Here is a 26,854-nt window from a genome sequence, read left to right as displayed (position 1 = left end):
CCGAACATATTCCTTTACGTACAACGTTTCGGCAGAATTTCCATCGTCAGGTACGAAATGAAACTAGCCGAGTCTGACGCGAACCGTGAAATTTGTTTCGCTGCTTTCCTGTGTTTTCCTGTGTTTTCCGCTGTTTCCCTGTGCTTTCCTTTGTTTTTGTCGGTTGTTTTCCTCTGTTTCTCTCTGTTTCCTCTGTTTCTCTTCTATTTCGCTCTGTTCCCTGCTTTCCTGTGTTTTCCTGTGTTTTCTTCTGTTTTCCTCCGTTTTCCTCTGTTTCCCTGTTGTTTTCGTCTGTTATTCTCCTCTCTTTCCCTCTGTATATCTCTGTTTCCCCCGTTTTCTCGCCAGTTCCCCCTGTTTTCCGCTGTTTCCGCTGTTCTCCTTTGTTCTTCTGTATTTTCCTGTTGTAGTCCTTTGTTTTCATCTGTTATTTTCCTCGGTTTCCTCTGTTTCTTTTGGTTTTCACTGCTTCCCTTCTGTTTTCCCTTGTTTCCTGTGGTTTCCTTTGTTTTCTTCCCTGTGTTTTCCTCTTTTTTCCTCCGTTTTCCTTGTTTGTTTTCCACTGTTTCCCTGTTTCCCTCTGCTTCTCTCTGTTTTTAGCTGTCTTCCGCTGTCTTCCGCTGTTTCCCTGTGTTTCCCTGTGTTTTTGCCTTTTTCTGTTTTCCTTTGCTTCCTCTCTGTTTCCCCTTTTTCCTTCTATTTCCCTCTGTTTCCCTGCTTTTCTGTGTTTTCCGCTGGTTTCCTGGACTCCCCTTTGTTTTCGTCTGTTGTTTCCCTATTTTCCCATTGTTTCCCTGTTTTCTTCCGTTTCCTTTGTTTTCCTTTGTTTTCCTTTTTTATTTACATCTGTTTCTCTGTTTCCCTCTGTTTCTCTCAGATTGCTTCTGTTCTCCCTTGCCTTCCTCTGATTTTCTCTGTTTCCCTCTGTTTTCCTGTATTTTTCCCCTGTGTTCTCCTGTTTTCCTGCGTTGTCCTTGTTTCTTCTCCTCTTTCCCTGTTTCCCTCTGTTTCCCTCTGTTTCCCACTTTCTTCCGCTGTTTCCTGTGTTTTCCTTGGTTTTGTCTGCTTCTGTTTTCCTCTTTTCTCTCGGTTTCCCCTGCTTTCCTTCTATTTCCCTTTGTTTCCCGGCGTTCCTGTGTTTTCTTCTGTTATCCTGTGTTTTCCAGTGTTTCCTCCGCGTTTCTATTTTTTTCCCTCTGTTTTCCTCTGTTTCCCTGTGTTTTCCCTGAGTTTCCCTATGCTTCCCTTGGTTTCATCTCTTTTCCTTTGTTTTTCCCTGTTTTCCTCCGTTTTCCTCTGTTTTCCGTTATTTTCGTCTGGTGTTTCCCTCTGTTTTCCTTTGTGTTCCTCTGTGTTTTTCCTTTGTTTTCTCCTGTCCCGCCCCCCCCCCCGCCTTCCTCCGCTTTCCTCCGTTTTCCTCTGGTCTCCTCTGTTTTTCTAGTTCCTCTATTTCCCTCTTTCCCTGTTTTGGCTCCGTTTCCACCTGTTTTCCGCTGTTTTCCTCCGTTCTCCTCTGTTTTCCAGTGTTTCCCTCTGTTTCCTTTGTGTTCCTCTGTGTTTTCCTTTGTTTTCCTCTGTTTTCCCCTGTTTTCCCCCCCCGCCTTCCTCCGCTTTCCTCCATTTACCTCTGTTCTCCTCTGTTTTCTAGCGTTCCCCTATGTTTTCATCTGTTGTTTTCATCTGTTGTTTTCCTCTGTTTTCTCCTGTTTTTCCCTGTTTTCCTCCGTTTTCCTCTGTTTTCCGCTAATTTCGTCTGTTGTTTTCCTCTATTTCCCTCTTTCCCCTGTTTTTCATCCGTTTCCACCTGTTTTCAGCTGTTTCCCGCTGTTCTCCTCTGTTTCCCTATGTTTTCCTCGGTTTCCCTCTGTTTTCCGCTGTTTTCCTCTGTTCTCCAGTGTTTCCCTCTGTTTTCCTTTGTGTTCCTCTGTGTTTTCCTTTGTTTTCCTCTTGTTTCCCCTGTTTTTCCTCGCCTTCCTCCACTTTCCTCCGTTTTCCTCTGGTCTCCTCTGTTCTAGCGTTTCCCTATGTTTTCATCTGCTGTTTTCCTCCGTTTTCCCCTGTTTTCCGTTATTTTCGTCTGTTGTTTTCCTCTATTTCCCTCTTTCCCATGTTTTGCTTCCGTTTCCACCTGTTTTCCGCCGCTCTCCTCTGTTTTCCAGTGTCTAGCTATGTTTTCCTTTGTTTTCATCTGGTGTTTTCATCTTGTGCTCCCCTCTGTTTCCCTCTCTTTCCCCCTGTTTTCCTCTGTATTCCTCTGTTTTGCTTTGTTCTCCTCTGTATTCCTCTGTTCTCCTCTGTTTTCCAGTATTTCCCTATGTTTCACCTGTTGTTTTCCCCTGTTTTCCTCTGTTTCCCTCCGTTTTCCTCTGTTTTCCGTTATTTCCGTCTGTTCTTTTCCTCTATTTCCTTCTTTCCCCTGTTTTGCCTCCGTTTCCACCTGTTTTCCGCCGTTCTCACAGTGTTTCCCTATGTTTTCCTTTGTTCTCCTCTGTTTTCTAGTGTTTCCCTATGTTTTCATCTTCTGTTTTCCGTTATTTTCGTCTGTTGTTTTCCTCTATTTTTCTGTTTTGCCTCCGTTTCCACCTGTTTTCAGCTGTTTTCCGACGCTATCCTCTGTTTTCCAGTGCTTCTATGTTTTCCTTTGTTTTCCTCTGTTGTCCTCTGTTTCCCTATGTTTTCCTCGGTTTCCCTCTGTTTTCCGCTGTTTTCCTCTGTTCTCCAGTGTTTCCCTCTGTTTTCCTTTGTGTTCCTCTGTGTTTTCCGCCGTTCTCACAGTGTTTCCCTTTGTTTTCCTTTGTTTTCCTCTGGTTTCCCCTGTTTCCCCCCGCCTTCCTCCACTTTCCTCCGTTTTCCTCTGTTTTCCTCTGTTTTCTAGTGTTTCCCTATGTTTTCCTCTGTTTTCTCCTGTTTTTCCCTGTTTTCCTCCGTTTTCCGTTATTTTCGTCTGTTGTTTTCCTCTATTTCCCTGTTTTGCCTCCGTTTCCACCTGTTTTCAGCTGTTTTCCGCCGTTCTCCTCTGATTTCCAGTGTTTCCCTATGTTTTCATCTGTTGTTTTCCTCTTTTTTTCCTCTGTTTCCCTCTGTTTCCTCTGTTTTCCTCTGTATTCCTCTGTTTTGCTTTGTTTTCCTCTGTACTCTTCTGTTGTCCTCTGTTTTCCAGTGTTTCCCTATGTTTTCACCTGTTGTTTTTCCCTGTTTTCCTCCGTTTTCCTCCGTTTTCCTCTGTTTTCCTCTGTTTTCCTCTGTTTTCCTCTGTTTTCCTCCGTTTTCCTCTGTTTTCCGTTATTTTCGTCTGTTGTTTTCCTCTATTTCCTTCTTTCCCCTGTTTTGCCTCCGTTTCCATCTGTTTTTCGCTTTTTTCCGCCGTTTTCATCTGTTTGCCAGTGTTTCCCTCTGTTTTCCTTTGTGTTCCTGTGTGTTTTCCTTTGTTTTCCTCTGGTTTCCCCTTTTTTCCCCGCCTTCCTCCGCTTTCCTCCGTTTTCCTCTGTTTTCTAGTGTTTCCCTATGTTTTCATCTTTTTTTTCCTGTATTGTGTCCTGTTTTTCCCGGTTTTCCTCCGTTTTCCTCTGTTTTCGTTTGTGTTCCTCTGTGTTTTCCATTGTTTTCCTCTGTTTTCCTCAGTCTTCCCCTGTTTACCCCCGCCTTCCACCGTTTTCCTCCGTTTTCCTCTGTTCTCCTGTGTTTTCTAGTGTTTTCCTATGTTTTCATCTGTTGTTTTCCTCTATTTTCTCCTGCTTTTTTTCCCTGTTTTTCTCGGTTTTCCGTTATTTACGTCTGTTGTTTCCCTCTATTTCCCTCTTTCCCATGTTTGGCTTCCGTTTCCACCTGTTTTCCGCCGCTCTCCTCTGTTCTCCAGTGTCTACCTAGGTTTTTCTTTGTTTTCATCTGGTATTTTCCTCTTTTTTTCCTCTGTTTCTCTCTGTTTCCCTTTCCTCTGTTTTCCTTTGTTTCCCTCTGCAGTCCTCGGTTTGCTATATTTTCCTCTGCATTCCTCCGTTCTCCTCTGTTCTCCTCTTTTTTTCCAGTGTTTCCCTATGTTTTCCTTTGTTTTCATCTGGTGTTTTCCTCTTTTTTCCTCTGTTTCCTCCGGTTCCCTCTGTTTCCCTCTGTTTCCCACTGTATTCCTCTGGTTTGCTTTGTTTTCCTCTGTATTCCTCTGTTCTCCTCTGTTTCCCAGTGTTTCCCTAGGTTTTCACCTGTTGTTATCCCCTGTTTTCCTCTGTTTTCCTCCGTTTTCCTCTGTTTTCCGTTATTTTCGTCTGTTGTTTTCCTCTATTTCCCTCTTTCCCCTGTTTTGCCTCCGTTTTCACCTGTTTTCCGCTGTTTTTCTCTGTTCTCCTCTGTGTTCCAGTGACAGTGTTTCCCTCTGTTTTCGTTTGTGTTCCTCTGTGTTTTCCTTTGTTTTCCTCTGTTTTCCCCTGTTTCCCCCCCCCCCCCCCGCCTTCCTCCGCTTTCCTCCGTTTTCCTCTGTTCTCCTCTGTTTTCTATTGTTTCCCTATGTTTTCATCTGTTGTTTTCCTCTGTTTCTCTTCTTTTTTCTTTGCTTTCCTCTGTTTTCCTCCGTTTTGCGTAGATCTGCCCGGCTGCAGCCTGTACAATGTAGCCCTACAATGTCAATGCTGCATGTAGACTGTATACATGTACTGTAGTGTAGGCCTGTTCACCATGGTTCACTAGCTGTAGCCGTCAGCATGTACAAACATCTTGGTAGATCTACTACAGTCTACAGGGTAGATCGACACGCAGTGCGTGTTTCGTGGTCTCCTCATCTCGGGTGATTGTTGCCATGTTGGAGTCCTGGGGATGCAGCAGTCGTGGTATTACTGGCAGGCGCCAGAATCCTGACCGGGCAACGACGTTACGAACTAATTACCTACGTTACTTACTTGAGCACAAAAAAAATGAAACCGTGTGAATATGTATTCTTGATTTCCAGAATGTGCTTGCATAGAAGTATTTGTGCGTAGTTCGTCTGTACTAAAACAAGAAGCAACCATGGCCTTAGGTTTTGAGCTCTTCTCGCTCAAAGCCCTACAGAGGGTTGCGTCCATATTCTGTCTTCTTTCGTGCGTAGTGGTTTGCCAGAGCAATGGTCACGGTCCAGTTACCGTTCCACCACCGATCACTCACAGCCCCCCGCACGGTGGCGGCAGCTCTGCACATGCAGTGCAAATGGATATGTCCCCGTTCCTCCAGTCCGGTGGCATCTTTCCAAACTTAGCGGCAACAGCAGCTAGTGGACCGAAACGGTCGGAATGCGGAATAGGAGCATTGTTTCCATGGGCAGATAATCTTTACATGGTAAGCGATATTGTCACATGTACTGAGCACCTGGCACCTGGTTCTAGTACACGCAAGTTCATTTCGACGATTCAAATCATTTCCACATCATTGTTCGCCTCCCATATTGCCAGTGCCGCATGATCAATAATAACAACTATTTTCTCAAATGCATACAATCATGTAGATGACTATGAACAGAAAAGTAATCAGTGGGTATTTATGGGAACAGTGGAAATTTGAATGAAAAACCGGGCATGATCCATGCAGCATTTTACTGATACTTCGCAGTACGGAGTACAATCATGTACAATCATGTAGATACATGTTCATTCACAGTGCTGCTCAATGAAATCCGATCGTGGTGGTGGTGGTGGTGGTGGTGGTGGTGGTGGGGGGGGGGGGGTCAAGTTGGCATGCACAGCACCAGGCGTTCTTGAGTCAAGCGATCAGATTTCACTGAGCAGCACAGTAGTGTAGGTGAGTACAAGATGTTATAGAATTGTTTGCAAGGAGTTTGTGTATGGACACACAGCCTCAGCGGCGGCATCCCGAGTGAAATCCAGACTTCATGCTGTTCTGTTCGGACATCTCTCGGTTCCCTGAATGGGTATTCATACGTCACAGTGTAGTCATGGCGATAGTCCTCTGCAGCTCAGTGCTACATCTCATTCTCAAGTTGACTTTTGGTTGGTCGGCCATAGCGAATTTCAAGCAGCATTCATCACCTCGCTCGTTCCTCATTTCTTTAGTTCATTTGGCTTATGCGAAGACTAGCCAAGCTTGCTTGGTGATGTCAATGCGAACAAGCAAAATAATAATAAATATAATAATTCCTCAGGATGCAATGCAGAATTCAGTGGCATTCAATTCAAGCACAGGGGATAGTTCATTCTCTGAGACCTTACATTGGTGGTGACCATGTGAGTGGATCAGTGAAGCATCTACTGTCGTGGACATGGAAATCCGGTCGCACGCCTAGGGGCCCCAGGGCGCTGGCCATGCAGCCTAGCGGCCCCAGGGCGCTGGCCATGCAGCCGGCCGTGGGTAAGCAGTATACACATGCGCTGCAATGCGCTGGTCGTATCGGAACAACATGACTGTGCATTGTTCTGTACGGGCTGATGGCGCCGGCCCCGGTCAATCGACTGGATTTCCATGTCCACGACAGTATAATTATAATGTTCACTTTGTGCTGCTTCAACATGTTGGGATATCTGCAGCTTTACTGATTCCGATTACTGTCTGGCCCTGAAGAATGGATAGGGGTGGGGTCAGAGTTGTGCCCCCCCCCCCCCCCAAGTGGTTCCAATGTTTCATGTACTTGCAGAACTATAGTCTACATGTATGTGTAGCCAAACCATCACGTACAAGGAAACCTGTCTAAGACGACTGCTCAAGGGACCTTCAAAACGTGGTCTCTGTTGCCAGGTGATCTCCTAATCCAGGGTCAATCGACTGGAAATAGTATCCGGCTTGGTCTTGGTTTCAGTGGTCCTCTAGGGCAGGTGGTCGCCTTATCCGAGTGGCCGCCTTGACAGGTTTTATTGTACATACCGGCACGGTAACCATACTGTACATACCGGCACAGTAACCATAGTAACCATACTGTCCTTGTTGAAGTGTTATACTATGCTTAGCGTGTTTGGTCTTCGGCGTCTCACAGCATACTCCCCGTTTCATTCTATTCTCTCAACAGGTCAGCTATTTATCAGTTCCAGGCGCTGGTTCAGGGACGGGCTTCTATTCCATCAACAAGGACATGAACATGACGAAACTGGCCAATCACAGTTCAACGTACGCTAATCGCTTACTGCACCCGCACTCCAATCAGGCCATTATTGGAGCTTGGGCGGTTGACATGGAAGGCAAGGTCAAGACCTTCGATAGCCTGCTGCATGTCAGGGTGGGTGGCATGGCTCTGCATTTGACTGATCCGGAACACAAGGTAGGGATTGTCGGCGGGGGAACTTACGGGTGTTGTTACAATGTGTGTTTCATGTACATTGCGTGGAGCCAGTTAGTACAGCCAGTCTCGGCGACTAATTGGGATCAATGCACGTGTCTGTGAGCATAGCCATCTGGTGGTCACACTTTTGGTTTGCACTTTACAAGCTCATATCACATTTGAGCTCCATGCTCTTTAGCAAGCGCGCTGAAACAACTTATGAAGATGCATAAGACCATGAGCTTAGACTAGGAATCTAATATTGAGTATCGAGTATGGTTTGTATATTGCTGCACTATCCGGCCTAAACAGGTGTACATGCTTGGCATGGATGGTCCACTGTGGGAGTGTGATGTGTACGACATGAACTGCACACAACTATTTGACTTGGTCAAGGAACTTGCCATTCCGACATCATCTGGTGAGCAGGTTCACTTCAAGGCAGCACACAGCATGAATGGACGGCTGGTTGTAGCCTCCAATACGGAAGAAGAGGATGACTTCCTTGGAACAGCTCATGGTGGTAGACTGGCAGAGTGGCAAGGACCCGGTCACGAGTGGACGATCCTAGCACGCACAGCCTTCGCTGAGGTTGCCGGCCGCGGTAACTTTGGCAAAGTTATCTATGCACTAGGATGGGACGCTAAGTCACTTCTCTTCATGACCTACGTTGGTAAGTTTGCAGCACACATACTTCAAAGTATGACACTTCTTAGGATGGGTATAAGGAAGGGGAGTAATGATTCCGTCCTTTGTTGAGGGCTGCTTCACAGAATGATCTGTATGCATGTAAGCACTCTTTTGTGATGTTTATATGGACGCACAAAACACATCCGCTCTCATGTAATTGGACTTGGTGCCCGTTTGATTCTGCGAATTAAAATAAATGAAAGAACACATACGAAGGATTAGCTATAGCTCGTGAATGATCAAAATTGCTCTCTTTTGATATCACATCTTTAACCCTGACTATTGAAAAATAGGTTCCATGTTGCAGTGCGTCTACTGGGCAGAAGGAAGGTAGCACCAGCAGTATTGGTTCCTGTTCTCTTGTATGCGTTTATACTCCATGCCTCACAATATGTTCTGTACGTGCTTGTGCATTATGTGCATTATGTGCATTATGTGCGTTGATGCATGTCTTATATAGGCGATTCGAAAACTGGGCCTCAGCACCAGTGGCTGACATATCGTTTACCAAAGGCATCACATGCCTATGACCACCTGTGGCAGACAGAGTGGCCACGCATTCGTGAAGTTGAGACGGAGCGCTACCTGATGGACGGCCTGGGCCAGTTCTATGAGTTGTCGCCATTGGGCTGGGCTAGCTCATCATGGGGTATCCGACCAGTCAGCCGCCATCTCAGAATGGTGCCGGACTTCACCTCGTATCGTGGATTCCTGGTACTTGGCGGAAACCAGGTAAGTGGCTAAGGAACTATAAGCAGGGGGCGTAGCTCGTACATCCGTGGTGTGGTGGCTACATGTATGTGCCAGAGCATATCTGTGGTGTGATGACCATGTACCACCGACAACCTCATAGCCGCCATTGTGCCTATTTCGACTATGTAGTACCTATGACGGCCATTTGCTGGTGTGGTGACCGGACTAAGACGACTATACACGAGCTACGCACCCTGATAAGCAGGGCTATGTTGCTGGTGTTTGTTGCCGGCCGAGAGCGGAGTTTGTGAGGGCATTTGTGAGTTAAGTTCTCACCCAGGTCTATGTCACGGTAATGGCCACATGTACTTGATACATGACCGTTGAGTCTAGTGTATGTGTTTCACTGTCGCCAGGTTTCTTCTATTTTCGACAACAATCTGGTAACAGGTCAGGCCCAGTCTGGCCTGTGGTTCGGAAAGACAGACGACCTCTGGAGTTTCGGCAAGCCTCAAGGATGGGGTGGAGTGTGGAGAGATGAGGAACTTGGTGCAAATCAGGTATCAGACCCCTTCCTAATGACTGGATTTGATAAAAAAGTAAGTTCTTAAAACTATTGTGCTGTGACTCTGTAGCCAATTAATTTTAAAAGGAATACCAAGTTGTTGTGGCTGTTTGTCAAGCATAATTGCCATGTGTTGGCATCCAAGCAATTTTGACAGTGGAATTGGCCATCAAAGTTAAGTGGAGCATGATGTTTTGAGAGTTTATTTGTGAATGTGTGGATCTGTGGTGCACTGCACAGCAAGCGGACACCATACCACGCCAAACACACACTATTCCAAGCAGTGCAGGGTTCTAGCAAAATGCGGGGGGGGGGGGGGCAGCGCACCCTACTCTTATAGTGCACCACCCTACTCATTTTCCTAGGCTATTTGTGTTTCCTCTTCAGTTCACACAGCAAGAATACGGACACAAATCGATCGTTCCGGGCGCTCTGTGCACCCATATATTGCATTTTTTGTGACAATGCAATAATGGAACATGGAAAAAATGGGTGAACTGTTTGTCGTGGTAATGGCAAAGTTTCGGAACAAATTTTTGTGGAAACAGCCTGGATCACTACTTTTGTATTGCCAACGCCAACAACACAGACCATGCTCATTCAACCAGAGCGTTCTCTCTTTCTCGTTTGCTTGTAGATATTACATCTTTCGGCAGGTAGCTCACCAGTTGAGCAGCTCCAAGTTGTGGTGCAAGTAGATTTCTTGGGTACGGCAGGTCATATCACTGGAGAGGAGTGGGCAAACTTCACAACCGTCACGTTGGCGCCAAAATCTTATCAACCCGTCTTGTTTCCGGCTGGATTCAGTGCGCATTGGGTTCGACTTGTGAATCGATACCCAGCAGTCATGACTGCCTATTTCCACTACTCATAAGCCTTGCTGGGAAGGCCATGTGCTATACACAGCTGTATATGATACCATATTGGCCCAATGCCGGCGGAGCAGGTATAGAAGAGTATTTATTTCACACTGCATTTCTTGGAGGCTTACACTGGTCTGTGTTGACAATGATTTCTTAGTAACTGGGCTAGCAACACTATTCCCTGTTCTACACCGCAGTAGCCCAGATTCCCGCCGTTAGCATTATACGACATAACCACAAGGATGATGCTGATACTGTGCATTCATGCCCAGACAGCGCCTTTCATACGGCTTGACAGCACATTACTAGCATTTCTTCTCACTGCCACATGTGTGTTTGGCTGTGTTTCTCGTATACTGTAATTATCAATTTTTGTCTGATCAGGATCGATTCCATTGGTGAAACTCGGAGTCAGGAAACAGCAACTGCTCGTCCTTCTGTCTGTGTCACGTAATTTTTAGTAAAAAAGAACTCAATTTGTTCAATATCAAACAAATTGACCCAAGAAATCGCTCTGCGAACTGAGTTCTTCCTTAAAATTCTGTAGGACGCGTCACGCAGCTTCATAGGTAATTACTAGTAAGTGGGTTGTGAGCAACACTGGCTCACACTCAATCACTGCTTTTCACAAATTCATGTCAGGAATATTTTTCAATGTTTCGGTCATAACAATAACCATCATCAGGAATGAAGGGGGCACACTCGTCATAGTACATGCATGCGTATTATCTCCTTGCAGCGCTGCCTGGTGATCGCTGAAATGCGTGAAACTTCAAGTACATCATTATGTATTAGTTACAGCTACACAGCCTTTCACCTCTGTTACCATGGTTACCACTTGTGCACTGTCGACGTCATCAGAGCGCTAGCAACTACGGTAAATAAAAAAAGACTCAAATTAATAAACAGTTTCCTCTGTCTCTGAGACAAAAATGCGATAATACTCATAAAAAGGACACACTTCAGGCTCATTACAAACATCTTGAAAGTTTTTGTCTTCACAAGTATACTTTCAAGCCTTCTCATTATTGCAATTTTCGCTGTTGGCTTTAGCTATCTTCTTCTTTGCGCTGTTTTACCACCTTCTTACTGTATTTAATCCACTGTTCATGTTCCTTTTCCCTTGCCTGTATTTCACCTGACGAGAAGGCTTGAAAGTATACTTGTGAAGACAAAACTTTCAAGATGTTTGTAATGAGCCTGAAGTGTATCCTTTTATGAGTATTATCAAATTAATAACTGTGAGTTTTGACCATGGCATACCGATCATGATGAGGACTTGTGATCTTTCCCATCACATGCATGTTGATCGGGTAGCGGAGTTCCATCACTGACACAGTGTGCGGGTATTGCATTATGAATTGGTTGAGTAGATAGTTCCGGAATTAATTCCATGTTCGATATTGTTTATTGTTTATTTTTTATTATTTACATATTTTTATTTTATTTTATTCGTGTTCTATATTGAATTTTTATTTATTTATTTTTTACAAAATTAATATTGTTTTTATTCCATTTCTCATTTTTCAGTCGTGTTGGGTTTAACTACTCACTGTACTGATACATGGTGATGATTGTGCTTTGCTTTGCCCGTAAAAGAGGCCTTCCCTTCTGTGATCTTTCCCAGCTTGCTATGACCATGATGATGACAGTGGAGTACAAAATGCCACGCCCCACTTCCGCGGCCGCTGCATGTCATGGGCTGTTGCCATTCCTGGGCTGTTGCCATTCCTGCCTTAGCAACAGTCACGTTAGAGTCAAGCTTTATTAGGTAAGTTTCAGACTACATGCCATGCAGAATGCCTGTGTATGGGCCTGGCAGATTCACATCAGTCTGTGGTCAAGCTGCAAGATTCCAGAAGCGTGCTAGCGGAGGAGAGTTTGGATTCCATTTCATGATTTGCCACAATGGAATCAAAGATGTTTTGTTGGGGAAACAAGCTAGCACGCAAAGCACGGAAGCCACTGTCTGTACTGGACGTTTGGACGTTTGGACGAGGCCTTTCGTACCTACATGTACTAGCACTAGTCTAGTACATAGTACATGGTTGGTCTTTGTGGTCCACTTCACAAAAATAACACACACAGAAGTCTCTGCTGTGAGCACGGTGGCTCGGCAATGGCTTTATTATTGACATTATTATACCTCCTTCCTGATTTTTTTGTTCTTGAATAATTGTACGCATAGGGCCTGATAAGACAAAATAATTAGCACAAGACACTGCTGCTACTGTAAGTCGCACAGCAAAACACACAGAAAACGACAAAATGTTACAATGAATGTAACAACACCGTCCAAGCTAAAGGACTGACATCCCTGCCCCAGGACTAGGCCCCGGTGTAATATGCCCGAAACTTTGCCGAAAATGCTTTTGGGAAATTCTCGTAAACCTTGCCGAAAATGCTCCCAAACCTTGCCGAAAATTAGCTCGGAAAATGCTCACTTTTTTGTAATCCTCAGCACACGCCGTCAAAAGACTCAAAACCAGGGAGTCAGAAAATACCGGTATTATACGACTCCCTGGTCAAAACCATTATTTTCAATTCATAAACTACTCAACAAGAAGCTAACCCATGGAATGCGGAAGTGACGTTCTTGTTTGGGAAGTTTTTCTTCTCTCATTATTTTGATACACAACGGCCAAGTGCTCCGTTTCCCCCAAAATGCTGCATCACGAGCCCAAAGTGCTGGGTTCGCGGATTGTACCGAAAATGCTAAAAAAAATGCCGGCATATTACACGGGGGCCTACCCAGGACGGCATCTCGAAACCCCCACACACTCATCACGGTCATCATCCAGCTTCAGTTCAATCACTGTATTCTTCCCCTGCAGACTCAACCCCCCTGTCACTAGCCATACAATCTGAATCTGTATGTAACCATACAATGGCCCACGACGCACACACCACCCCTACGTTTTTAACTAAAAAAGAAAAGCAGTCGTAACTGCAACAGCCACATGGCCAATAATAAAACCAATACGATAATTATAATTACCGATAAACACACACCCAGAAGTCAGGGGTGGGAGGGTGGGATACAAACTGCACCAACGAAAAGCCACTGCGAAGTGACAGGAATGCGGTCCAGCGCAACATTTTTGCTGACGCAAAAAGTTGTGGGGAAATCCCAAAATCGGTGCGATTTTGCATGAGCCCAAATGTTCAAGTTACCCACAAAGACACAAGCTTTCCGACTCTCTTTGGCCGTTGGAAAGCGTACCTAACGTTAGACCCTGCTATGTATAGACTATACATGTACTAATCTTCAAAGTCGTTACGCTGCCACACGTACTTTTTGGCGGTCAGAGCAATGACAGAGAGGAGGAGTAGGACAACTTCACCGACTGACCTAGCGAAACCAGTACAGAGCATAATAAACACATCAAACCACAATGATTATGTGGACGAGGCCAGGCCCAGGGAGTACTAAAAAAACTGATTTTTCGAACTCGGTGGTTACGTAGATCTACGTAGATCTACGTGTGGACCAGGGCGCGGCTGCAGCCTGCAGGGTCAGGATAGATCTACCGACCGTGTTCACGGACATGGTGACGAGTTAGATACATAATAATGGATAGTCGAAATCCCACACTGAGTGTATGACGCACTGCACCCTTATGTCTTCCTTGCGCATTGCTCATGCCACTAAAAGCGGCTCAACCACAAAGCAGCTGGTCACCCCTGCCCCTAACTAACTGTTACTTAGCCTAACCTATCTACTCCGCATGGGTCCAGTCGAGTCACCAGATCGATATAGCTAGCGCTGCATTGCACCCTCGAGCCTCTCGCGCTCGCATTACATGGCACTTGTAGTTGTACTGTGCACCGATAGCAGCAGGTGTGGAAGTGTGAGCGCTCAGCGCTCAGCGGCTTCGAATCGGTCAAGCAGAAAGATTCCAGACAGACTATCACAGTAGCCGAGGAGAGTGTTTCTGCCTTTGAAATCCTCTCTCACTCTCTATTTCTCGTTTCCGCGGAACAGTGTGTGCTTTGACTGTTTGAGAAAGTCAGTTTCGTAGTTATAATGTGTTTCTGGCTAGCTGGCTGGGTGTATGGGCCCCTACAGAGTTGTGAGTCAGTCTGACCTGACGCGAGGAAACGACGTCCAAGTATCTATTACTAATCTGGTCTTTCCTCTCCGGTACGTGCTGGGTGTTACGCTGCCTGAAGGCAGATCGCCGATAGCAAGCTAGCTTTCAATGTCCTCCAGGCTGCAGAGTTACTGAAAGTGGAAAGGGTAACCCAGACCTAGTGAATGGTCGACTGGTCGATTTGAAAGGTTGCTCATAGCTCGGAGCGACTATTGCGCTAGTTGTGTTCTGGTACGCTGTGTTTGGCGTATGTGCGCCGGCCCGTGGGCATGGCGGACGCGGGCATCCGGATCAGGACGCATCACCAGGATTGCCGTGAAGTAAGGTGGCTTCTGAAATCAGTTAGCAAGAAGCAACGAGAGCAGCCGCTCGTCCAAAGCTTCTTGTACGAGCACTTGGTGAATCAGTCATGCTCCAAGCGAGTGGCCAAGCCAGGCGAGGTTCAGTCTCTTCCCGTGCCATGGTTTCTCAACTCGACTGATAGATACTTCGATTGTTATGGGTTGGTCGGCGCGGTACACTTGCCTCCTGACTGGAGCCCGGGATCACGCCACAAATGGTGGAATGAGGACACAGCGGCAGTACCTGCAAAAAGACCGCACACAGAGACTTTCTACCACAGAAGTGCTTGGCAGCAGGATATTGACACGTTCACGACATTTGCAATCAAGGACACCCACCATCTCGTACTGGAAGACAGAGGCATGGGCGGACGTGAAGAAACCTGGGACGTTCTGACCAAAAACATATTTGATACCAGGGAGGGCTACCCGGCGACCCCCGACCTACCAACACACAGAAATTACGAGTGGTACAAGTTCTACCCGGAGCATATGCAGTTCTCAACGCGCGCCGGCATCTTTCCGCAAGACAAGCTTGTGAGTTGAGCTAAAATAGTAATAGTAATAATACTAATGAATGCACTTTTTGAGTCCGGGTAAGCCGTGTTGAGACACGACCCACCATAGTCAATATTCACTTGTGCCGGTCGGAGAATGGTAAACAAAACAAAAATGAAAGGATATGACGAGGATAAAACGTGTTACGTGTTATGACTAACTGTCTACCAACGTAACCAGATCATACAGTCAGCGAGTGCGACAAAATGGCACAACACTGACAAGGAGTACTGAGACATTCACGACCTGAATCCTAGCTCCAACACTTCTCCAACACTTGATCCCGATATCTTGCCGTGACCCGAGGTCGGGGAACGGAAATTAATTCACATGACCGGAGGCTCGTGCATGCGTCCCGGGACCACACTTTTTAGTTCGTGTAGTATTTGAAATGAACCAAAGATGTTGGAGGAAAGGGTATTTTTCAGTTTCTGCAAGCTCCAGTGTGTCATGTGGCTCCTGCATTGTGCAGCAGTGGCCCTCGCCGGCCAAGGGATGACAGTGAAGACGAACTGAACCAAAAAACTGGGTTCACTATCATGTGGATGTTTCCCCAGGAACTGCATGCACCAGCAAGATTCAGTTGATTTCTTGCACCCGTCATAGATGTTGGAATTAGGAACCTTTGTTTTTCAGGATGTTGTCAAGTTTGTTTCCAAGCTCGTTCACCGTGGATGTCCTTGGATGGCCTATTTCTACTGTATATACGTTATTTCTCTGCGGCGCTTTGTACGTTATCCACTCGGGTCACCATCTGTTTGTCTGTAGCCGACAGCAAGTCGGTTCAAGTTCCACGAGTTTCTGCTCTAGTTCGACAGAAAAGATTGAGGGCGGCATTTTAGAAAAATGTTCACATTCTGCCGAAATTCAAGCTCACGCGACTGAACCTCCATGCTAGGATCATGTACGGTGTGGTTCCTGCCATCGCGTAAATCGCCTCTCAAGTACAGATATTTAAAGGGGAAGTTCAGCCTAAAATGGGAAGTTCAGCCTAAAATGAAAACCTTTAAAACAACTTGTAGCGAAAAGTTCACTGATTCCAATCATGAATGTCCCAGGTTGATCGGAGCAGCCGTTCCCGAGTTATACCAGTTTGAAGTTTGCACTAAATTTGGTGACATTATTATGACGTCAGCGCCTTGCCCAGATTAGGCCGGATTTATGACATCAGAGAGATAGACTTTGTATCGGAGTAAATGGGGAATTTTCAGTAATTTGGCTCTCCATTGTCACAAAGAAGTCAGATCATTTTCAAACTTCAGTATGGGACATATGGCACCCTACCAGTATCCCAACTGGAAAAAGTCTAATATAAAATTCCTTGTTGCAGAGAAACAAGGAATAAATTGGTTTTTCCCCATCTACTCCCATACAAAGTCTCTCTCTCTCTCTGACGTCGTGAATCCGACCTAGTTGGGCAAGTTAATGATGTCACCAAAGTTTGTGCAAACTTCAAACTGGTATAACTCGGGAATGGCTGCTCCGATCAACTTAAGACCTTCACCGTCGGAATCAGTGCATTTTCGCTAAGTGGTGAAGTTTTCATTTTAGGGTGAACTTCCCCTCCAGGGGAGGGGGGGGGGCTGCATCATGTTATCTTAAAAGACTGTAATGACAAAAGAGATCGGTGTATGGTCCTTGGCTCTGCTTCCGGTAGCTCTGTGCTCACAGTGCAGACAACTACTTGGATGCTTAGTGATGCACTGGGAATACTGGGAACGTTGTGTGAGTTGTAGGGACACAGTACACGGTGCCCTAGATCTCAGCACAAACCCGCACGTGTCACCATTGTTACTGGGAAAGACGGCGAAGGACCCACTGCAAGGCCATGGCGCGCCAAGCTCAATTCAGCCATTAGCAGAACCATTACCATGGAATGATGGCTAAATAATGTATCCTGCACAACTTTCAGCTCTAGCTCAGTCGTTGTTGACGCTGCTGAATTCCGGCACAGTTTACACAAGGGGCTGAAGGTGGAGTGTGCGCGACCTCATGATCACAACAAACCTTCAAGCACTACTCGATAGCACTAACCTACGACCTTCCAACTTGGAAGGTTCATGGATATTAGTGATAATTCCAAAGAGGACAGTGCTCAAGCTTACTTCCTTGCCGTGGAATGTCTCGGTACTCCTCGTCAGTCTGGTGCTACCTTGTGCACGTCTGACTGTTCAAAATCTGGTTTAGTTGGTGGACTCTAACGCATAACTTGTGCCCCGCCGTTTTCCTTGGTTCCGTTTAACTCAGTACATTAATTAGGGATAGTACGGTACTCAATCTTCGTATAGCAGCTGTTTCGACCCTGTTAGGTCACACGATCGGAGCTCAGAGACCCTGTTAGGTCACATGATCGGAGCTCAGAGACCCTGTTAGGTCACGTGATCGGAGCTCAGAGACCCTGTTAGGTCACGTGATCGGAGCTCAGAGACCCTGTTAGGTCACATGATCGGAGCTCAGAGACCCTGTTAGGTCACATGATCGGAGCTCAGAGACCCTGTTAGGTCACATGATCGGAGCTCAGAGACCCTGTTAGGTCACGTGATCGGAGCTCAGAGTGAGTTGCCAAACCGATCGCAATGAGGTCCAGTGAACAACAAAGCATTTGTTATCCCTGCTCAAAGCATCGAAACCAGATTTTCAGAGTGCTCCATCTGTGAGAAACGCAGCTAGCTTTGCTTACAGTACTGTAGAACCGGGAATTCTCGGTGGTGTAACATGCTCGGTATTTCCTAAAATCAACGGTTCGGTTGCGCGAAAATTTCAGGAAACTAGCTTTCCAGATCCAAAAATGCATTTTGCACACTGTGTGGTATGGCATTGTTGAATTTTACGTTGCGTTTTACCTGTACCGAAGTTACCGAAAATAAATCTCTACCGAAATTTTCCAGGTACGTAGTATGTATGTACACGATATGTGCTTGTTTCTGACGGATGCCATGATTACCGCAAGTAGCCTGTGCAATCAGACTGGCATGCACCCGTGAATTTAACTGTCTGCTGGGTGCACGCCGCTGCTGTTCTATTCTGATTGTTTTCCTGCCATTTGTTTCGCCGTTGTGTCCTTTTCTGCTTCACAGGCAGCTGCTATCAAAAAGACGAATACGTGAGTTTGAGTGTATGTGTGTTGTTGTACCCATGAGCTCTGATTCTGGCCAAGCTATCATTATAGGATTTTTTTCCAGCCGTGCTGCAACCCACAGTTAAGTGGGAACTCGTGGCCTGGCACGAGGAAAGAATGGATGCAGTGAATGAGATTCTTGGTCTTTGACCACTTTGGCGGGGCTGATCTCCTCACCTCCCACCGCTTTAGGAGCTGCATCTGCGCCTTGATCCCTAAAGGGTGGTGGCGTTCCTACGGATGCGGAAAGCCCGGCCTCCAGCAGAGTCAGACGCGAACCGTGAAATTTGTTTGTTTTGTTTTATCACTATAATTATATGGATGGGTGGATGGGTGGGTGGGTGTCGCGAGTGAGAAGCTAGAGATCTATTCAGTGTTTCCTGACAAAACGTTAGCACTATACCAGCAGACAGCATTATGCCAGGATTATGAAGGCTTTTGTGATCTGGCGTTGTTGTCATACTCTTATAATTATTTTATTTCGTTATGGGCACAGGCAATGCTGCCTTCTCATCGGAGGGTGAAACCACTGATTCCTGCCAAAAACAAAAAAGGAGTGCACATGGTGCACATCGTAATAATATGTGTTGCGTGTTTGTGGGTAGTCACTGGTGGTTGACATGCACAGCTTGTTTACATAACTGAGAGGCTGGGCACATCTGCACTCTTTGATCACCGTCACCGACTTCCAATCTCACACAACGAATGCTCACCTCTCACTTCCACACTCGGCTGCAGTAACATGCACAGGGTCACGTCACCTCCCTTTGCAGCGCCACTAGATAATAATGGTACATGCACTGTTACCTTTGAACCCTTGTCACCGTAGCCAGAACCCTGGTAGGACATATGCATCGGTCCCCTTTCAACACTGTGTTTCTACCATCATGAGTTACATGAGACTGGGAGTCCATATTTGTGTGAGTCTAACTGAAGGCCACCACACCGTCATACACCAGGTGCCCGGGAGTAACGGTTTGGCGATAGTGAATGTGATCAGGCCTGTATGTGTGTGTTTATGGGCGTCTGGACCCATAAGCGCACTGCATAAATATCCAGCTAAGCCATCTGTCCCTGTAGCCCTCTAATTTCTCTCCAGTCTCCTCTGGTGGGGAAACAACAGTGCCTGTTTCCGGTAGTGAAATATTAAAACTAAAATGCAGCATGCACCCGTGAGTGTGTGTGTGTGTGTGTGTGTGTGTGTGTGTGTATGTAAGTTCCTGCATATTTGTATCTGCTCTCGCCGGTTCCGACTAGTCTCGCATCTGGAGCACCATCGGGTGGCGTGCTCTTTCTCTCTCTCTCTCTGCTGCCCCTCCGGGGCCCACATGACCCTAGTGGTAGTGGCTCTACAGGACAGGACAGGATGTATATGTGTGTGTGTGTTTGTGTGTGTCCAGAAAAAGTCACCTCAAACAGCTGTGTGGTGGATACCAGGCTAAAAATAGTGGCGGTCAATTCATCAGCCTTGCAAGCTGTTGAATGGTGTAATCCCAGCACAAGTTGCTATGTCTAACGTAGCTGTTCACTATCATCGCTTCCGCGATGGGCATGTCTGAGGTCTGAGGTGTGTGTGTGTATGTGTGTGTATGTGTATGTATGTGTATGTGTGTGTGTGTGTGTGTGTGTGTGTGTGTGTATGTGTGTGTGTGTATGTGTGTGTGTGTATGTGGGGTATGTATGTGCGGCCCACGTGCATGTGCATGTGTGTGTGTGTGTGTGTGTGTGTTGTGTGTGTGTTTGTGTGGTTGTGTTTTTTTGCTAGGCTGGTCGACCAGATGCGTAATGGCTGTACGATCAGTTCAGAGGAGTGCTGGAACAATCCATATTGTAGACACAATCCGAATTGTGATCGTAAGTTTGGATATAAGATGTTTCACTGAGGGGGATAATAGCTCTCCCTGTGCACGTGGTAGGGCATCTCTTACAGGAGTGGTCATATCCAGACACATTTCACAACCGGGCACTTTTATAGAAGGAAACCACCAGCATTCAAATCTTAAAGTGTGTCCCTTTTGTTGGTCATCTGAACTATTTTACTGTATAAATGGTCCTAATTCTGGCCCCGGCCACTGTACTGCAGGCCATGGAAGTTTGACGCTGGCCGTAAGCACTCCTCTGCGCAAAACGCGGTGGGTCCCAGTGTATCGGAGTCGAGCACCCAGTCAGTCGCGGCCAAAAGCATCAGCAGCAGCAAGAGCAGCAGCCACAACAAGCACAACAACAGCAGCAGCAGCAACAACGCCAACAACAACACCAGCAGCAGCAGCACCAGCACCAGCAGTCGCCGCAGCAGCACCAGTGGTCACCGCAGCAGCACCAGCAGTCGCCGCAGCAGCAGTAGCGACAGTAGCACCAACCAGTTGGAAGCACAGCAGCATGATCAAGAGCAACAGCAACTTGGGATTGGCGCCACAATTAACGACTTCCTGAGCGCGAGTTGTGGCCTGTCCGCTGCCGCTGCCGGCACACCTGTAACCCCCCTTCACAGCCACAAACGTTCCTCTGCAGAACGGTCACCAGATTCGCTGCCGCAGGATGCAAAGCGAGCTGACCAGCATGGTGCGCAGCCACCCCAGCAGGATACACAGACCCACGAGCCCACCACCCAACGTAGGCCATGCACCAACCCAAACAACGCCAACGGTCACAATGAAAACTAAGGCCCCCTCACTCCGTCTTCTGCTCACGAATGCATTCAGCATTTACAACAAAATGGATGAGCTTCAGCATACTCTGAAAAGCCTGCATATAGACATCGCTGTCGTCACCGAGACCAAACTATCGCCCGACAAGGCTTCAGTTGCGGAAGTCTCAATCCCTGGCTATTACCCCCCAATACGTCGAGACCGGACAGCGCAAGGCGGCGGAGTCGCCATATGGCTGAAAGAAGGGATGGCGTACAAACAACTGGACATCAACTCTGAGTGTGAAACTCTTTGGATTAGTGTTGCTGCACCGTCAGGCATGAAATTTGGCATCTGTGCTGCCTACAGACCTGGGACGAGTGCAGACAGCGACTGCAGTATCTTCACCCAGCTGGAATCTGACATCGACAAAGCCCGGCAGTCCTGCTCACACATTATTGTGGCAGGGGACTTCAATGCCCACAACCGGGAATGGCTTGGAAGTCCACGCACCTCGGCTGCTGGAGAAGCTGCAGAAGACATGTGCTGTGTACATGGTCTCCGACAACACGTCACCTCAGCCACTCGTGGAGAAAACATCCTTGACCTCGTCATGTCAGATGTGCCTGGAGCCGTGTCTACCACCACCCAACCACCTCTTGGCAGATCAGACCATGCTGTTGTCATAGCCGACTTCCAGCTTACTGCATCCGTAGACCAACCCACCACTCGTACAGTATGGCGATACCAGCGGGCTGACTGGCCCCGCCTCTCTGCCTTCCTCCGGACTACTGACTGGGACACAATAATCGGCGACGACCCTAACATATCATGTGAGCTTCTGACCATGCGAATCACTGAGGGAATGCAACGCTTTATACCATCCAAGGTCTTCAAGACCAGACCGCAGGACCCAATCTGGTGGACGCCAGAATGCTCTGCAGCAGTTGACAGAAAGCGCAATGCCTGGCGGAAATTCCGCGATGACCCCAGCAATGGAGCGCTCCAGTGTACGTACAAGCTAGCATCCCTTGACTCAACAAGATGTCTAGCAAGAGCCAAAGCCAGACATCTCGACCATGTCAAGCAACGGCTCCGGACGGGCAGCCTGCAGGACAGAGAGTGGTGGAGCGTGATTAAACGAGTTGGAGGGCATGGCCGGGACAGCTCCATCCCAGTCCTGGTTGACCCCGATGGCATGGAATGCACCAAAAGCCACGACAAGGCTAACGTCATCGGGAAGTACTTTGCCCAGAAGTGCAGCCTAGACGATGACTTTGCAGAACAGTCGGGGCCGTTCCCGCATGTCCGCCAGCGCACCGCAAATACGCTTGCAACAGTCCACTTCCGCCAAGCCACCGTACGCCGGACACTCCGAGCCCTGAACCCAAGTAAAGCCACAGGGCCTGATGCAGTACCTGCTAGAGTGCTGAGAAAATGTGCCGACTCTCTGGCCCTGCCCCTATCCAAGCTGTTTACCCTGTGCTTCTGCAGTGGTCATCAACCTGCCATGTGGAAAGTTGCCAACGTCGTACCGGTACACAAGAAAGGCCCCAAGTCGAACCCCAGAAACTACCGACCGATATCACTACTGCCCATAATGTCTAAGTGTATGGAGTCCATCGTGAACCGCAGCCTGTCCAACTTCCTGAAGAAGAATGACATCCTTTCTCACAGGCAGTTTGGCTTTCGCACTGGACTGGGAACCTCTGATCTGCTGATTGCTCTTCAGCATGAGTGGAGCCTTGCAGCTGCCAGTGGAGGCCTCGTCAGGGTACTCGCAGTAGATATTGCCGGGGCCTTCGACAAGGTCTCGCACAACGGCGTCCTCCACAAGGCTGAGCGGTGCGGCATAAGTGGCCTCCTCCTTGCCTGGCTCCGGAGTTACCTGACAGACCGCCACATCCGGGTCGTCATAGGTGGCCAGTCTTCACCGACCCACCGAATCCAATCTGGCGTGCCACAGGGCAGCATCCTCGGCCCCACCCTCTTCCTTCTGTACGTCAACGACGCAGAAGACCACCTGCCTGATGGGGCGAAGCTGGCTGTATACGCCGACGACACAACTCTCTACAAGTGCATCACCACCCGACTCAGACTGCCAGAAGAGACAGCAATCCTCCAGCAGGCAGTAGACTCACTGGCAGCATGGGGAAGGAGGTGGAGGATCAAGTTCGAGCCCACAAAGTCGCAGGCATTGACCATCAGCCACCACCGCTCGCCAACCCCCCCGAACGCAATACGCTTCCAAGGAGCAGTCGTGCCAGAAGTAGAGGAGCTCAAGCTTCTTGGTGTCACCTTCGACAGGCAGCTGGCATTCCGCAGCCATATCCGACAGCTTGCAGTACGCGGAGCCCAGCGGCTCGGCTTCCTCCGTAAGGCATCGGCTGTGCTAGACCCAAAGCACCGGGCAATCGTGTACCGTGGCTTTGTCCGCCCTGTGCTAGAGTATGGCATGCTGGTGTGGATGAGCGCAGCCCCCACCACCTTGGCCCGCCTCACTGCCATCCAGCGCCGTGCCCTGCACATAATTGGAGATGGAGCATACCTCCCGAGCCTCGACATTCGCCGTACCGTAGCAGGGCTCTGCTTTCTGTACAAGCTGCACTTTGTGGAGGGTCCGGAAATGGTGAAAGCCATTCTGCCACCATCAGCAGCCGCACCGCAACACCGCATGCCTACTCGAGCGACAACCAGATCTGCAACACATCATCCATCGCAACTCACCAGTATCCTTCCCCCTCAGGCAAGAAACAACACGCTCCGCTCATTTCCCCACTCTCTCATCGAAACGTGGAATCAGCTCCCACCTACCCTTCTGCAGTCTCCCCCTTCTCGCAGAGGCATGCACACGTTCAAGAAAAACGTCAACGACCACTTGCGGCGCAGCAAGTGGGAGTGGGCCACAGACAGGCTATGATCCCTGCCAACACACCAGCCTAATTATACTGACCGCACTCCAGCTCCCTTCTACCCCTCTTTGATCCCCTTCGCTCAGCCTTAAAACCCGATTATCAGTTCACTCCATCTTCCTACGGTGCACTGCTTTTACTATTGTTTTGTCCTATCCCAATCTCAAATTCTCCCCATTATCGTTTGCAAAGCCAGTGCTCCCCTCTTGGATGCACATGTTTCTTTTCTCCTATGTATCGGCGCACAGGAGTAACAACGATTCCGAGACCTTTGGTCGGAGGAGTTACTTTTGCCCCGCCCCCACTTCCATCCAATATGCCACCGCCCCCGCTGTGCAGCATCTGATGGTACTGTGGTATTCAGTAAAAAAAAAAAAAAAAAAAAAAAAAAAAAAAAACTAGATCTTGAACCTAGGAGTAGTAAAATACCGATATTTTACTACTCCTGGCTTGAACGGTTCTATATTTATCTTCCTTATCCCAGGCTAGCTACAGAGGCTGCATAGGAAGGATATTTGCTGTGATAGTCGAAAAATGAATTATGGAATTTAAAATGTAGAAGAGAAAAGGACATATCGATACGAGTTAAGAGTAACTCTCCATCACTGTAACATGATACTATATACAGTCAGAAAGTGCAATAACTAGGCACAAAACTGACAGAGTACTGAAACATTCGACGTCCTGACACCTAGCTTCAACACATCTCCGTAGCGCTAACCGACAGCCAACTTGGAAGGTTCAAGGTTATGGAAAGACCAAAGAGGGGAAGGCAAGCGCAACGAAAATGAGCAAAAGCTACAGTCCCAACGGAACAAAGAATGTCGATTGTTACTGGCGCTACGGAGATGTGTTGAAGCTAGGTGTCAGGACGTCGAATGTTTCAGTACTCTGTCAGTTTTGTGCCTAGTTATTGCACTTTCTGACTGTATATAGTATCATGTTACAGTGATGGAGAGTTACTCTTAACTCGTATCGATATGTCCTTTTCTCTTCTACATTTATTTATGGCTCAACATCCGAGTTTGGAATTTAAAATGTGCAAAATTCCAAGTGTCCGTGTGTGTGTGTGTGTGTGTGTGTGTGTGTGTGTGTTTGTGTTTGTGTTTGTGTGTGTGTGTGTGTGTGTGTGTGTTTGTGTGCACATGCCTGAATGCACATATGTCAGTGCATATGAGTGTATAATGTGTGTGCATGTGTGTGCATGTATGATGTGTATGTGTGTCTACTCTCTGTTTGTTGTCTTCTGGATGCTGGCAGCTCGGCTCTACCATACAGCTAGTTTGCCTAAGTTAGCTCTTCGGCTGCTGGAAACCGAACCTGATACGTAAGAGTGCTAATAAGTCCTTGCCAGCGAATAATCGCTCCTTACATGAAATTTTAACTAACAGGGCACCATATGAGGACGAGACCCCAAGTCCGGATCACGGTCTGGGAAAATGCCTCTCAGGAATCAACGCAGGCGTGCGATTTGTTTTGTACCACACATGCACACACACACTCTCTCTCACACACACATACACACACACACACACACACACACACACACACTCGCACGCACGCACACGCGCACACACACACACACACACACACACACACACACACACACACACACACACACACACACATACATATGTACAGCACGCACAGAAAAACTGCTCATCAAGACTCTTACCCAGAGACAGACTAGTTATCATGACTTGAGAGAAACCAAATCAAACATATGATGCATCATTTAAGCAAGATCAGTTTGTGTTCGAGTTGCACTCCAATGAAAGTCAAACTCAGGGATGCGATTTGCGCTGTGATGAGGTTTGGCAAGCAGTATCTGTGTTTCTGTGTTCACATGACGTTGACAGGTTTGTGCATGTGTACAGGCAGTGCAACTTGTAAACTACGACTGTCTTGAGTCAATTCCATGATTCCAATTTAACTGCTTTACCGGCGAACAAGACGTGCAAACATTCACGTCCCAGTGTACAGACCGAAAAGACTTTTGTGGACTTACTGATTCTGATGGAGTGACAAGTCAACAAAGAGCGGCATCTTTGGATTGAGGAGTGCTAGTTTCAAAACAACTGGTGTGAAGTTGAAAGTGGAGCTGCTGTTAGCTGAAAGTAGAGCTGCTGTGAGCTGAAAGTAGAGCTGCTGTTAGCTGAAAGTAGAGCTGTGGTTAGCTCAAAGTAGAACTGCTGTTAGCTCAAAGTAGAGCTGCAGTGCGAAATCGTGGATGCAATATAGTTCAATGCAGAGCTGCAGCAAATGGCTAGATAATACCACTTTTGAGAGTGGACCCGATTAATGGGTACAATACGAGAGAGCTTGGAAGCTCAGGGCCCTGCGCTATGCTTTGTTGCCTAGCTCATCGTGCATGTTGTTAGAACTGATGGAAATGCTTTTTTCTTTGATTAGCTACATCATTGTATTGCAAAAACGTTTCAATGAGATACTGAAGTAACGTCTTCTGCATAGCTATGGGACCGGCGCTAACTCTGCCGATCACGGGCGTTCTGGAGTCGACGGGATGTCTGTCCTGACGTTTCCTGGGACCGGCGCTGACTCTGCCGATCACGGGCGTTCTTCTTCTTCTTCTTATTATTATTATTACAGAGGCAATATGCTTTGGTTCTGCAAGAGTGCTCAATGCCTGATTCAGGCAGAGCGGCGTACACAAAGGCACACAATGAAAACCTACGGTTTTCATTGTGTGCCTTTGTGTATTATTATTATTATACTGACGGCAACTAACATTCATTCTGATTGCATTTACTCGTCTCCCTACTTCGTATTTCTTTCCAGAAAATCTCCCCATACAGCAGGGAGTCGTTTACATAATATGACTCCCTGCTATACATCTACATGACTGTATATACATTATAATTATTATGCTATCGGCCTACATGCGATTCCCGGGCTGGTCGACAGGTGGCCCAGCCAGCCTGCTAGTGGGATCTCGGCCTTGCACACAAGTTACTGCACTGAATGCATTCCCCCGGCGATACACTTCGCATATATACTCATTCTCTTGATGGTACCGTACTCTTGATGGTACGGGACAGGTACGGGATAGCGCCAGGCATGTCGATGGCACAAACAAACAAAAATATTGTGGCCAGCTGTCTTTGCTGGTACGGTACAGTACGGGACAGATACGGGATAGCGCCA

At 47.4% G+C, this 26,854-nt stretch overlaps 2 protein-coding genes across 2 annotated transcripts in view; both read left to right on the top strand.

The window, feature by feature from the left end:
• The first annotated feature begins 4,846 nt into the window (after positions 1-4,846).
• LOC135817564 (uncharacterized) lies at positions 4,847-10,419 on the top strand. Its single transcript, XM_065330776.1, has 6 exons — positions 4,847-5,301; positions 6,980-7,228; positions 7,541-7,901; positions 8,379-8,650; positions 9,028-9,210; positions 9,814-10,419. Exons 1-6 carry the CDS (start codon positions 4,996-4,998, stop codon positions 10,048-10,050), a joined length of 1,608 nt encoding a protein of 535 aa, XP_065186848.1. The 5' UTR covers positions 4,847-4,995; the 3' UTR covers positions 10,051-10,419.
• A 3,489-nt stretch (positions 10,420-13,908) lies between these two features.
• Positions 13,909-26,854, top strand: part of LOC135817563 (uncharacterized) — a 64,873-nt gene continuing 51,927 nt past the window's right edge. The window contains exons 1-4 of the mRNA XM_065330775.1: positions 13,909-15,011; positions 18,110-18,135; positions 19,916-20,004; positions 24,950-25,016. Coding sequence (XP_065186847.1) covers positions 14,403-15,011; positions 18,110-18,135; positions 19,916-20,004; positions 24,950-25,016 — 791 coding nt within the window. The 5' untranslated portion in view covers positions 13,909-14,402. The remainder of the gene's footprint in view (positions 15,012-18,109; positions 18,136-19,915; positions 20,005-24,949; positions 25,017-26,854) is intronic.

This window comes from Sycon ciliatum, chromosome 5 (assembly GCF_964019385.1).
Source record: "Sycon ciliatum chromosome 5, ocSycCili1.1, whole genome shotgun sequence".
In the NCBI taxonomy this organism is placed as follows: Eukaryota; Metazoa; Porifera; class Calcarea; order Leucosolenida; family Sycettidae; genus Sycon; species Sycon ciliatum.
The sequence above is the reverse complement of the archived record's forward strand: the minus strand, read 5'-3'. Positions and strand labels throughout refer to the sequence as shown.